Source organism: Castor canadensis, chromosome 14, assembly GCF_047511655.1.
Source record: "Castor canadensis chromosome 14, mCasCan1.hap1v2, whole genome shotgun sequence".
NCBI classification, from domain to species: domain Eukaryota; kingdom Metazoa; phylum Chordata; class Mammalia; order Rodentia; family Castoridae; genus Castor; species Castor canadensis.
In genome coordinates, this window is record NC_133399.1 from 115,357,652 (window position 1) to 115,371,621 (window position 13,970).

The following is a 13,970-nucleotide window of genomic DNA, read 5'->3' on the forward strand; positions in this document are numbered from 1 at the left end:
GTTATGCTTACAACCTGCATGCTCCACGCAACTGGTGAAATGGTGAATTAGAGAATCAAGTGGCCACTGGTCAATCTGTGAACTGTAACCCATCTCTTCCTCACTTGCACCTGAGCAAGGAGTGTAGTGTCTAACTTTTGGAAGGATAAATGTCCTGCTAACAAATTGTGTTTTACTCAGGAGCATATAGAACATTATGACCAGAAGTTATATTCTACCTGGTCACCTTTACTTGCAGATGACCACTCTGTCCGTTCCTGGATTCTATCTCTGACTGCAGTGTTGTCATTTGCAGCTTGAACGCCCAGCTGTAAAGTCAGTGTGTAGCTTCCCACCAGTGAGGACTGCCTTCCCTGGAAAGTTGCATTTGAATTCTTCTTCACAGATGCAGCAGTATTTTCCGTTGCATGAGTCATCTCGTTCTTCACTCCCATAATGCCTCCTATATTCATCTCAATAATCAAGTGAACAGTGACATTTCTAAGTTCTATTTAACTTTCTTATTAAGAAAGATTTAGCTGATTAAAAGCTTCCAAAAATATTCAGTGAGAAATGATCAAATGTTGATGTTACCGATAGGGATGCTTGTCTCTATCTGCCCTTGGTTCCTGCAAGAAGGACATAGTAATTAATCCACTGTGGTGAAGCAGATTAGCATAAGAACTAGAATTCTGGTAATTTAGCTTTAAGAGAGTGAAACATTCCCTGCAGGGGGATTTGAAAGTGCTTCAAAGTTTCTATACTTAAATATATTTTAAAACCACATATCTTATTGTTTGTGTCAGTGATTTTCTTCAATCTTTGTTATTGTTGGCTTAAAATAAAATGCTCACTATTCTGTGGAAGACTAATTAGAATGTCAATGTCTGTCATGTACAAGAGTCATTTTGCCGTATTTTAAATGAACATATGAAGATTAAAAAGATTGATACTATCTGATGTTGGAGAGTATGGGAGAAAGCCTTTATAAAAAGCCAGCAAAAGCTCATACCCTTCAAACTAACAATTAGACTTCCAAGAATTTATCTGAAGGAACTAAGTGGTCAAAATATGCAAAGCAGCCAGGATGGTCAGAGCAACTGTTTGTAACAGTGACCATTCAAAGCTATCCTCCACATGCAAAATTTAGGAAAGTAGTTAAATGATAATTCAATGATAGTTTTCCCATAACATGGAACATTATGTAGCAATTAAAAAGTATGCAGATTTAAGTACTGTCTACTGTAGTGTTTATCACTCAATTTTAAGTGATATGTGTATAAAATATATAATGTATATAAACTATAATGTCATACATATGGCATGATCCCATGAAAATACGCATGTCTGTGTGCATATGTGTGTCTATGTGGGGAGTGTCTGTGCCCATGTATATATATGTGCATGTTTCTGTGTGTCTCTTGGTGTGTGTTGGTGGCTGAGTGTGTGCATGCACATGTGTGTAGGTGTATACACACACTGCATACATGCTAGTGCATATGGAGAAAAAGTTTCAGGGGGAGTATGCATTGAAATGTTGAAGGACTCATTGTGTGATAATGAAGGGTGTGTTGTGTGGACTACTTATATTTTTTGTTTCATATTCATGAGCTAGTTAAATTTTATACCATATTATGAATACCCAGAAGTTTACATTATAAGTAGCTCAGTGTGACTTTAAATAATCATAGGTGGCTGGAAGTACAGCTGACTTGTTCTGGCTTATTGAAGTCAGTATTTATGACAGTGGTTAGGTTTTACTGTGCTTCACTAAATGTCATTGGAGAAACGCTGCTGATGTAATCAGGACAAACAAACACCTGGTTACATTATCTAATCTTTACTGGAGCATGTTGCTTTTCTTTTCCCTCACAGATGGTGACATTAGGATCCAGCCTGAGCGGCGGCTCTATACTGTGAGTTTGCCTCCTGAGGGGTATGTTCCCTGTTTGCCAGAAGCCAGCAGCTGCATGAGTTCTGAGAATGCCACCAGTGGTGATGACACAGAAGGTGCAAAGTCTGGTGGGAGGGAAGGTGAGCATATCTGCAGATCCACCATTATTTTCCAGTATTGCAAATTAACTGTCTACATTTGTATTGAGAGGTGAAGGTGAGTATATCATTGTGCAGCCAGCCACATGGTACTGTAATGTGTTTTACAGCCATAAAGCTATCATAAAACTTGCAAGAATGGAACACTGCTTGGGATGGGGAACTTAAAGTTGGAATATGATTATGGCCAAATTTGTTAATGCATTAGAAGTCTGGAATTAAGTAATCAAAATGTTAACGGTATTTGTCTTGCTTTAGTAGAACTTTTTTCTTGATTTCCAAGTTTTTCAAATTTCTGAGACTTAAAATCAAGGAATTTACTTGTTTTGCATCTCTTTTGGAGAAGATGGTCTGTTCTAGTTGTGTTTGTTGTTAATATCTTGTGAAGGAAAGAAAATGAGTGTCCAACATTTAGCACAGTCCACTGTGGAGGGAAGTGCTCATGTTGCAGGTTACATTTTTACCTTCAAAGGGAAATGGTGTTTTTCCCTTTACAGCTTCTTAAGAAAACTTCTTAAGAGGAATTTGCAATCTTCAAATAAAGATTCTCCCTTGATTTTTAGCAAGTATTGACTAAGAAAGTCTATACTGTAGCCTTTAGTTAATTTGAATATGAAGAAAACAGTTTTCTAGTATATTGATCTTTCTGGCTTCCTCATTAAAGGATCAGAAACCATAAAACCAAAAGTGGATAGCTCAAGAATAAAGTGTTTGTGTTCTCAGACTCTGTTGAAAATCTCTGAAATACAACATTATATGGATTATTTAACCAGAAACTTTAATTGTGTCCTTATGAAGATAGGTTAATTCAGTGACTGTGTTTCTTGGTGTACTTACAGAATTTAATAAGAAAATGTGTCGACTTTGTTTGCTACAGTTAGTTCTCACTCGTACATCCCTGTATACAGTTACTTCACTTACGTGCTTTTGTGTATATGAGTTCATTTACCTAGAGCTGTATGTAGTTGGCTTGGGTACTGTTGTATACAGTTGGTCTCTTGTGCTGTGTACCCAGTTGGCTTTCATTCACATGCCATTTTGTACATGTGGCTGTTGTTCATGTGCTGTTGTATACAGTTGTCTCTCATTCATATACTTTTATATGTTGTTAGTTCTTACCTGCTGTATGCAGTTGGCACTCACTTGTGCTATTGTGTGCAGTTGACTTAGTTGGCACTCATTTTTGCACTGCTATATGCAGTTGGCTCTGCTCTGTATGTTTCTGAGAATAGCTAGTGTGAGGGCCCTCTAGAGAAGCTCACTTTGCTGTGAGCAAACAGGTCTTCCCAAGTTGTGGGGACCATGCTACAGCAAGATTCTTATGGGGCCAATAGACAAATACTTCTCCTACAAAGTTCTTTCTTCCTTGATGGTTATGAGTCCTTGGGCCCTTAAGCAGTTGGTCTCTTCCTGTGGCCTGCAGCCTGTTGCCACCTCCTCTAGACAGGCTGCTGGAAACAGTTGTGGGGGCTGGTGAGAGCCTTGCCTAATTGCTCTAGAGAGAAGAGAAGGGGAATCTAGCAGTTAGGACTCATTCCACTTAAATCACAATGGTCCTAGGTAAATTCAGTGGCACAACATGTCTATGAGTTGTCGTTTTAGAAGTTGTTCCTTAGGCAAAATATTTCTTGGTTCATTTTCTCCTTGGCTTCCTGGTTCCTAGGATATAAATTGGTCCTGTTTTCAGAGGGGAACTATGGGTGATACTTGCTAGTGGAAGTGTGGGAGCTTGGACAGGCTAGGCACCTTGTTGGTTATTTCACAAATTTGTTTATTTATCTACTTACCTCTGTCCCTTCTTTCTTCCTTCCTTCCTTCCCCTTCCCTCCCCTTTCCCAATTTTGAGATGGGGTTCTTGGTAAGCTGCTCAGGCTGGCATCAAACTTGCAGTCCTCCCACCTCAGTCTGCCAAGCAGTTGGGCTTCCAGGTGTGGGCACCATACCTGGCTCCTGTCCATTAGTTCCCTTAGATAGGATCTCCTCTGTCTCCCTGACCTGTATCCCACCTCTGTTTGTCTGTCTCCTGGCATAATATGTAGAGGCTCTTTCAGAGCCTGGGTGGCTGCTGTCTGCTATATGCAACAACACCTGCAAGAGACCCTATGAGTTAATAACCCAACTTTTCAGAACAACTTTGAACAACTTGTTAATCACATTTGATCTGGGAAGTTGATGTCAGTTTCAAGTGCTTATACTAGATCTCCAAATATTTTGATTTGCTTTTTACTACCTGTTTATTTAAATGTTTTCATTTATAAACTGACAAAGCAGGCCATTTAAAGGTATTTAAAATGAGAAGGTTAGACAAAAATAAGAATCACACTCTTTACTCATGTTACCTGTGTCTGTTCTCCAAATGATGGAATGTTCAGAATCTCCAGCTGGGTAGGGCTGTATGAATCCTGCATCCAGCACCTGCTGCCTTCCTGGGATCACAGGGCCTTGAGGAGTCCACAGCAGGTTGAGGCAGGACCTAGTCATCCACCTCCAAGGGTTGTGTGGAAACAAGGCATAGAGACATCCAAGAAGAAAGAAGGAGTTTCTGAATTTCTTCAGTTGCCATTTTAGGCAAAGAACAGGAAGACTAAAACAGAGAAAGAAGAAAAGGCCAGATTGCCCTACTTTTCAAAAAAGCATTTCCAGTTGTTGACTTTGATTTTGAATTGCCAAGATCAGCTAACCTCGTGCATAGTAACTTCTGGAAGGCTACAGGAGATGAGGCCTTTACTGCCACCTTGAGCTAGTCCCTTGCCAGTTACCACCTGCATGTTTTGCTACAAGCACCAGTCCCACTGGTGGCTCAGACCAACTGCTTGGCTCCCACCATCTGGCATGGCAGCAGGAAGCTGTCTATGAGCCCCTGGGCTGGGCCACCACATACTAGTGCTTGTTACACATCCCATCTTTGCATTTGCTGGCCTGAGCTCCATGACACTGGGACCTTGTCACTTGTCCATTGCCCCTAGTGCCTGGCCAATGCCTCATGAAAAGTTGGAATTCAGTGCTTAGTAGCTAATCAACCACTTTGTTCCAGGACCTATGTGTACTTGTGATAAAGACAGGACTGTGCTTAGGAGCCAGAACCAGGACCCACATATCAGTCATCCCTCCCACCCAGCGTCCTACCTTTGTTTCATTCTTTGGTGAATCTCTGGATATAACCAACACAGACAATGGATTCTTCCAGGCTTACAGTTTGTTAGGGACATATGGGAGTTGTAGAAAAGGGGGTTATGCTGTTAAACCTAAATTCCAGTCAAAAAAAGGCATCATATGGGCTTTGTTCCAGGCTCTCTCACCTAGCATGGGTGAAGTCATGGTAGCTCCCTGGGTAAGAAGAGGCTCCTTCCCTCCACAGGGCACCATTCCTTCTCTTCCAGGAGCTGGTAAATCTTTGGCCTATCGCTGACAGAGCAACCCTCTATAGATTAGACCAAAAGAGAGCCTCCTTTTCGACAGATTCTCTGCGGAAAATGTTAACCAGCTTCTTTAGTCTATGAATGTGTGTATCTGCTAGGACCATTGCTCCCTCTCTGTCTTGGCACACTATAGAATTCTGCCCTTTGAAGCCATATGATTTACTGCATACAAACTCCTCTATAATGTACCAAATCAGTCCCCTCCCGGGTGAACCAGTTACAGGATTCTGGAACTTTGGGTGATGGGGAAGCACGGGAGGGGGAGGGGGGAATGACACAACAAATAGGAGCTTCTGACTACAATGTATACATCCTTCCTACAATTGGAAAGCTGGTCCCTGAGCAGCTGGACAAGATGTGGGTCCAGCTAGTTAATCTAGGAGAAAATATCCAGCAGCCGCAATGTGTCTTTTCCCTAGATTTCTAAATGGTGTACCAGCCAGCAATTTACCTGTCCATTTCCTGTCAGAATCTACTTGGGTGATGATAGGATAGGGAGCCAGTTCAAGGAAAACACGAATCCTTCAGTCCATTGGGTTTTGGAAGCTCTCACTTTATATCAAGTCAGACATAGAAAAGCCATATGCCTAGTTCATATTACTGCACATCTCTTAAAAATACCATGTAGAATTTCACATTTTATTACAGATTAATTAAAGGCATGGAGAGTGCTGTTTTAGTGTTTCTTTTTCTTTACTACAACTGTCCACTAAAATCTGATTTCTCCTACACTGTATAGTCCCTAGTGTTTACATAAAGATCCAGGTAAGATGTTCCTCTGTGAGTTTGGTGCTAGAGAAACATTTGGGTCTTATGAACTGTACCTGCTACTCTTGAATAAGAGATGTTACTCTTGATACCCTTTGTGATTCTGCTGCCAGGAAGCCCAGCTTGTCAGCCTTGCATTGTTTTCATTCAACTGCCTTGCTCATACTTACCTTTCCACACCTTGACTTCTTTTTAGACTACATCTTTAAAACATTGAATTTTCTGAGCTACTTCACACCCTTTTTTGGAAGTACACAGCATAATCAGGGTTGAACAACTAGTCCCTTTACTAAATGCCTTTTGAGATTTGTGTTGGGTGGGCAGTTTGCTTAGGCTCTGGTGATATGAAGGAGGAAAATAAGGCCTTTGCCTTACCCTGGTTGGGGCAGTTCCTGTGCAAGCCATCATGGTGGGCTGGGAGAGTGTAGAGAAGAAGTGCTGTGGGGCTGGGGAGAGAGACTGGAGCTATGAAGGCAGAGTGCAGGGGATAGGATGTGGGAGCAGAACTGCTCTCCAGACAATTTAACTAGCAAGCAAAAGCAGGACACGTGTTGGAGAGAGATGAGCAACATCTGCCTCATGTGGTGAAGAGGGGGTGTGGCAGGGAGTGAGTAATTTCAGGCAGAGTTTTGAGAGCTTTGGTCAGGGGCCTAGATTTGTCCTGTACTTCATGGAGCCTGCTTCATATGCCCCCTCAAAAGTCCAAGGACGGCAGGACCAGATGTGTGGTCCAGACAAGATCACTGTGGGGAGTGAATGAGGAGATAGAGGAGGTACATACTTGCTTTGAAGGTGTTTCTGAGTGGCAGCTGTGAGGCTTGGCAATATTTTGCCAGCATGAAGGGAAGGAGAGGATGGGGTGGCACTAGGGTTCCGACTCTTGAGCAGAAGAGAGATGCCAGCAGCTATTACAGATGTTTCCCTGTGTAGGTGACCTTGGGCTGTGGGAAATGATGGTCTTTGGACTGAGCCACCTCTGGAGAGCATTGTGTCTGTGTTTCTGAGTAGGCCCCTGCCTGGCATGGTTTCTGACACAGTGAGAGCCAAAAGAAATAAGATTTTCAGAAGTTAGAGTGGAAGATGCTAAGTCTCATTTAAAATATTATTCCAAGGACTGTTACGAGCTCTGATCATTAAGAAGGTCTCCTTTATATTTAATTGTGGCAGCTTGGCCCCCTGGACTCTTGCTATACTTGAGCTTCCTTCTGTGAGATCTTGGCTGAGTTTGAAAGCCTGTTTCTTCCCCTCCAGTGTCATAGAAGGGCAGTCATATCTTGTTTTCTCTCCTGGAACCTTGTGGAGCCTTGAACTGCTCAGACCTCATGTAGCACTGACCTTGCCATAGTGATGCCTGTTTCTCTGTCTGCTGCTCGCTGGCAAGTGTTGGCATGTACTAGTGCATGTGAATGCACCAGGCTGCATCAGGACAGGTGAGTGCATTCATGCCTATGCTTAACCTTGAGGTGCCTCACTGAGTTCAACAGAATGGTACTTCTTGTGCTTAAACCATCACCATGAGTCACATAAGGGAGATCAGCCTTGAAAACTGAGTCAAATACTATGTCCCCACTGTGTGCGTTCTGTGTCCTAAAACTGGCCTTCTGTGGTATGAAACATTGTATGTCATCGCAATAACAGGTGCATTTAATTTTGTACTGCAGTGACTCTTCTTATGTCTTCTGTAGACCTCTTGACTTCGTTAGCCCTGATTCTACACCTGTGGGCCTTCATTGTCTTATCTCTCCTCCCAGTACAAACGTTCTGTGTTCTGTCAGTCACATACTTTTATGACAGATTCACCTTTCACATTTCTATCTTTATGGCTCAGTTTCTGCTCCTCATATCCCTTCCTCTGCCTGGCATTTGTTAGATACATGAGTAGCTGAACCAGGAATTCAGCTTTGCAACAAATAGCAACAAGCTGGATGCTCCCTCTGTCTCCTTAGAAACAGAATCGTAACTATGGTCTCTAATTTCAGTTCTGGCTCTCCAGTGAACCCCCAGGCAGCCAGGGGGCCTGACGTCTTGCATCTGCATTATTGAAAACACTGGCAATCTTGGCTCACCAGGGTTTGGAGTCATTCACCTGGTTTTCAGTACACCCATCAAACCACCACTTTCTGCACCGTCACCTCCTTTTCCCCATAAAGTAAATATTCTTGTTAGCCAGCTCTTTCTTTATCCTTTATGGTTTCAGATGTGCTCCTTTTTTTATTAGCAAGCACGCGTCATTTGAAAGAAAGTGAACTGAGGCATATCTTCAGGGTGGCAGGTACAAGCATGTGAGGTGAGCTTCCTGGCCTCCATCAAAGCAGTGGCTTTGGTTGTCTAACAAGAAGAGGACAAGCCCTGCCTGCCAGTGGCAGACCAAGTCCTGGAGCCTGTATGTGGAAATCCACATTCACAAATGTCATGAAAATGGAACCTCAATTATTTTGAGCTTAAAAAACGCAAGTTTTTAAGAAACAGGGCCCTTTTCTTTTTCTTTTTGCTCTGATCTTTGGTATTGTTTTTTCTGAAATGAAAATTACTTTGCTTTTCTTGACCACAAAAATGCTAATCAAGGAAAGTCAGGCACTAGAAGAAGATATATAGGAAGCTCGGTTGCTAGACCCAGACTTTGCAGCAAACATTTATTAAAATCTCTCCTTGTTTGTACATATTGTTATACATGTGCAGATTTCATACAAACTGTGCCATATTATATATTTGTCTTATAAACTACATTGCGTTCTTAATGTTTATTTTGAAGGTTTCTCCTTTTTCTATATGTCAATATATCATTTTTCAAAAAAATAAGTTTAGGTGGGTGTAGTAGTGCACACTCATAATCCCAGTTACTCATGAAGCAGAGATCAGGAGGATAGCTGTTCAAGGTCAGTACAGGCAAAAAGTTAGCAAGACCCCCATCTCAAGAAAACAAGCTGGGCATAGTGTTTCATGTCTATAATCCTAGGTATGGGGAGGCATAGGATTGCAGTCTAAGCCCATCTGGGCAAAGAACATGAGACCATATCTGAAAAATAAATAAAGCTAAAAAGGGCTGGGGGTGTGACTCACGTGGTGGAGCTCCTGCCTAGAAGCACAAGGCCCCGAGTTCAAGCCCAGTACCACCAAAAATAAATTAAAAATTAATAAAAAGAATAAAGTCTATTTTAATAATGACTCGTTTATAGCTTGCTTGCCTGCCCTCCTCTGATGAGCCTCCAGAAGTTTGCATGGTGCTGTGCTTGCACTTTGTACATAAACTCTGTCGAACATGCATGTGCACATCATGATTGTACATGCATGTACACTCAGCTCCTGAGGATAAGTTCTTAGAAGTGGAAGGAGGGCCCCAGATTTCAAGACATAGTAACAAAGGGCTTTCAGAAAGCAGTACCAACTCACATTCTTAAAAATCAGCCTAAGCATTTTCACCCTTCTGTGTTTTAGACAATTGTTTGAATGCATATGTATCTCTTACATATTCATGCAAGAAAATTGTCCATCAGTGAAGTTCTTTCTGAGCCTGACAGCTGTGAGTGACAAATTTGACTATGAAGAGACTTAAAATCTCTTTATGGCAAAGGACACTGTAAACAAAATTGAAAAACAGAGGAACAATATAGCAAATATTTGCACATTACATGATAATACACACCCATAAGAAAAAACCTCAGTGAATTTAGAAAGCATCATCACAGCAGATTATCTCCCTTTATCCTTGCATCTTGTTCTCAACTCCTTCTATTCCTAGGCCAAGCTTCTCCCCAGCAAGAATTTGCTGCCCATTCTGTTGATGACACTGACACATCAGTTGATGTTTCAACCATGTTCAGGTGCCTCAGAGCCAGGTCCATGCCTGCCCAAGCATCTGCACCGAGGGCACCAGGCCTGGTCAGAGTACCACTTTCATGTGGTGTAGGAGCTACCTCTCATTCTCATCTTTGTTTTTCTTCATAAGAGTTCTAGTATCTTTAGTAGTCACAATGTTGCCATTCTACAAATTGGTTAGTTCTATTTGTATCTCTATATAACATTTTCCAATGTTTGATCTGTATACTTCTGGATGGTGTCCCTTTTTCATTATATTTTACTAACTGTCTGTGGACACCAAAGTGGGGTGTGCTGGTGATTCTGAGCCTCCCAGTCTCCATGTCTGTGATTTCAACAACAGCAAAACGACTCATAAGGGTCTCACTCTGGTTTGTCTGTGTTCCCCTTGAAGCTGGTCACCAGGGGTGGCTTCCAGTTCTTCTGTCATAGTAGACACTTGGGCAGAAGAAGCAGGGCTTTCCTCCTATGTGGCTGGTATAGCTGTGATGGTCCCTGTAGGGTTGGTCCACAGCCTTGTGCCCTTGAGATACCTGCTTGTTAGCACTGCGCCAAGGGGTACCTGGCACCCACACATGGATGCACGGACCAGGCCAGAGCTCACTCCTTGCTCTGGTCTACCAGCCCTGCCCTTCAGACTGGAGCATAGCTCTGGGTATTAGCCCCCTGCAGAAGTGGGACAGCTGTCAGTAAGCCTTTCCCAGTTTCCTTACTGTACATCCAAACATAGTATAAGGAGTCTGCTCAGACTCTGGAAGCCCCAGTGTGTCACTCGTTAGCCCTTTCTCCCCTTGGGCTACACATCTCTCCACCCGTCCTGTTTCCTGTATTTTTTTCAACAATAAATTATATCTAATAACTACATATTTTAATAACAGTGTACACCCATAACTACATGCATCTTTCTCTCAGTTCTGGCTGTCCTGCCTCCCCAGCAGTGTTCCTGCTCATGGTGAGTGTGGCCCCACATAGGGCACCCCTGGGACTGTCATAGAAAAGAAGGCAGGGTCTTCCACTCAGTTTGGTGTTCAGCAGAGTGAGCATAGCAGGCTCCCGGGGACAGGCAAAGAGAAGACAATTGGAGTTCTATCCCTGCAGGATGTCAGGCTGCCAAGGTGGAACTGCCTCTGACCACCCCCTCAGGCCCTGCATAGCCTCCTAGCCTGGGTCTCCTCCATATGAGACCATCTAGCCTGTAGTCAGGGCTTTTTTGTCTCTGCTTCACTTCAGATTTTTTCTACTGCCATTCCCATGACTCCATCACCACCTCCCCAGCCACCTGAGCAACTTCCCTGTGCCCCCTTTGGACTCCCAGGCTCCCTCCTGCCATTTAGAGTTGCTAATTTGCTACCAAATTAGCCCTCCTAGTCTGGTTCTGCCCTGCTCAATAGAGGTCTAGGAGTCTTTTCTACCAGCCTCCATGACCCCAGCTGAGAGCCAGTGTGACTTCCTAAGACTACTGCACCAGGCTGCAGACTCTTTGGCAGATTTGCCAGCCCCTTCTGGGCCTCTCCTTGGGCATTCCCTTGTGCAGGTTGGTTCTTCCTTATGGGAATATCAGCCTTCCCAAGTCAGCCCTCTTCGTCCAGCCATCCTGCAGCAAGGACACACTCCCCTTCTCCATTCAGTTGTGTGACCTTTTTCTTCTCCAGACCTCAGTGTCCCAGTCTGCCTAATGGGGCAATAATCCTGGACTAACAGATTTGCACATTTGTTGTGCCAGCCAAAGCATGTGCAAAGCATTGCAAAGCATGTGCAAATATGAGTATGGGCAGCTTTTCATCCCCGAGGTGCTCTGCCCTATGGTCTCCTGGATCTACATCTTAGGTCAGCAATTTGTAAACTCAGTTGACTATTTATACAAATGGCTTCTAAGGCAGGTGTCAGTACTCCCTCCAGCTCATAATTACAGGGCAGTATGACATGGTCTTTGTGCCCAGACAAGCTGCAGAGTCATTGAATTCAAGTCATTTGTATGGAAGCTGTGGTTATTATTCCAGTAGTGAATACCAGTAGAAGTAGGTGTCAACTTCCGGCTTTTGGAAGCGTGAACTAAATGCACTATTGCTGTGTGCATTCTGTGAGACTTACATACCTATCCTTTGTGTGTTTTGACAGAATCAGGTCTTCATTTTAAGGCAGAGTTTTCAGATCTTACTGACACTGTTTTGGTCACTGTTTAGCTTTTTTCTTTGCTTATAATGGCCTGAGTTATGACTGAGTTCTCACTGGCCGTTGCAGTGAGGACTAAGAAGGCAGGATTTTCACTAAGTAGCCTGGGCGTATTCCTACACACCGCAGTTGCTGAGGGTGTGGCAGTGGTTCATTCTTACTGTGCAGAACGTTTAACTCTGTCAAAGCCTGTCCTTTCCCACCGGTGAGATGGCTTCGAGGGAGGCTGCAGATGAAGACATCCCCTTGAGATAACTCACCTCTGCAGCCTCTCACCTATCAGCAAGGCAAAGTAAAAGCTGTGTCTGTTTGTGTGGTTGTGTTCTTAGGTGTTGGCATCTAGTTGGCACTCATATCTGGTACCTTGATTCTTCCCTGTCTAGAGGAAGTAGACAATCACAGCATTAGATGTCTGTTTGATTTAAGATTGTGGGTGCAAGCCTGACACCAGTAGCTCACACCTGTAATACTAGCTTCTTGGGAGACTGAGATTTGGAATGATCAAGATTCCAGGGCAGCCTGAGCAAAAAAAAATTGCGAGACCCCCATGCCAACAAAAAAAGCTAGGTGTGGTGCCGTGTACTTTTCATCCCAGTAATGGTGAGAAGTGTAAAATAGAAGAATCACTAGCCTGGGCAGAAATCAAGATCCTGTCTCCAAAATAACCAGAGCAAAAAGGACTGCAGGTGTGACTCAAGTGGTAGAGCCTAGCAAGTGCGATGCAGAAAGTCTGTGGATGCAGAAAGTGAGATGCTCATTTTGGAATAACCCACCAGTGGATTCTATACAGTTTTTTAAAATTATTATTATTATCCTATCTAGGGAGAAAAAGGGACGAAGGGGAAAGGGAAGGGGAGGGAGAAGAAAAGGAGAATTTTTTCTGATTGCTACCTCTTAAATTATAGTTACCTATTCCAAAGCATTGCTCATGCATACGCATAGCTGTTTGGATTAGAGAAATATTTGTATCTTGGTAAACCTTTACTCCATTTTTAGTTTTCAGCAAATGTTTTACAATAAGTAATTTATGATACTTTTACTAGATATTGGTTAATATTTATTCAACTAACAGAAGTTCCAGAATGAAATAACTGAGGAAAGGAAGGAGGATATTTAAGAAATAAAATGTAGATTGTCTAAGCTAGAGAGACATGGATGTGGAATGACTATTGCAGGAACCGCTCTCACAGTACAGACCCAGGCTACTAGCCCAGGGAGGGAAGAGTGAGGGTGGTGCTGGAGGCTTCAGAGCCCTGGTCATCTCCATGGGGCCACTTAGGAACCCCGGAACAAAGGTGCTTTAAGTTAGGTTTGAATGTAGAAGTTATGGATTTAGGTCAGAAAGAGCATTCATACTGTACTTCTCGGCTTCAGACCCTTCCACACACATGTCCCCCCTTCGTTCTGGTGGCATCATGCTGGCCTGTCAACAGAACTGCTAGTGCTTAGAGACCATCCTGTAGTGACTGAAAGCCATGGAGTGAAACAGGAGAACAGAACATGCTGGAATCCCAGCATCTCATTTACCTGACTGCCATCTGGCCTTATTTTTTTCTAACCTAATGATGAGGGGTTTAAGATAGCAAGTTTGCTAAATTCTCTTCCAATTTTAAGATGCAGTAGATTAAGATTTCTTTGAACCAATTGTCCTGTAAGGTGGAGAAGTCTAATAAAATAGCTTTAGCTGGGCTGGAATGTAGCTCGGTGCTAGAGCACTTGCTTAACTGGGCTCAATCCCCAGCACCACAATAAAACAAAACTTAG

General features: G+C 43.0%; 1 protein-coding gene across 14 annotated transcripts in view; it reads left to right on the forward strand.

Annotated features, from left to right (window-relative positions):
- Nucleotides 1–13,970, forward strand: part of Erich1 (glutamate rich 1) — a 142,516-nt gene that overhangs the window by 40,337 nt on the left and 88,209 nt on the right. For all 14 annotated transcript variants that reach the window (XR_012441599.1, XR_012441596.1, XR_012441598.1 and 11 more), the window contains exon 3: nt 1,855–2,013. Coding sequence is in view for 9 of the 14 variants with exons in the window: in XM_074055349.1 (XP_073911450.1) it covers nt 1,855–2,013 (159 nt within the window). In the remaining 5 variants the exon portion in view is untranslated. The remainder of the gene's footprint in view (nt 1–1,854; nt 2,014–13,970) is intronic.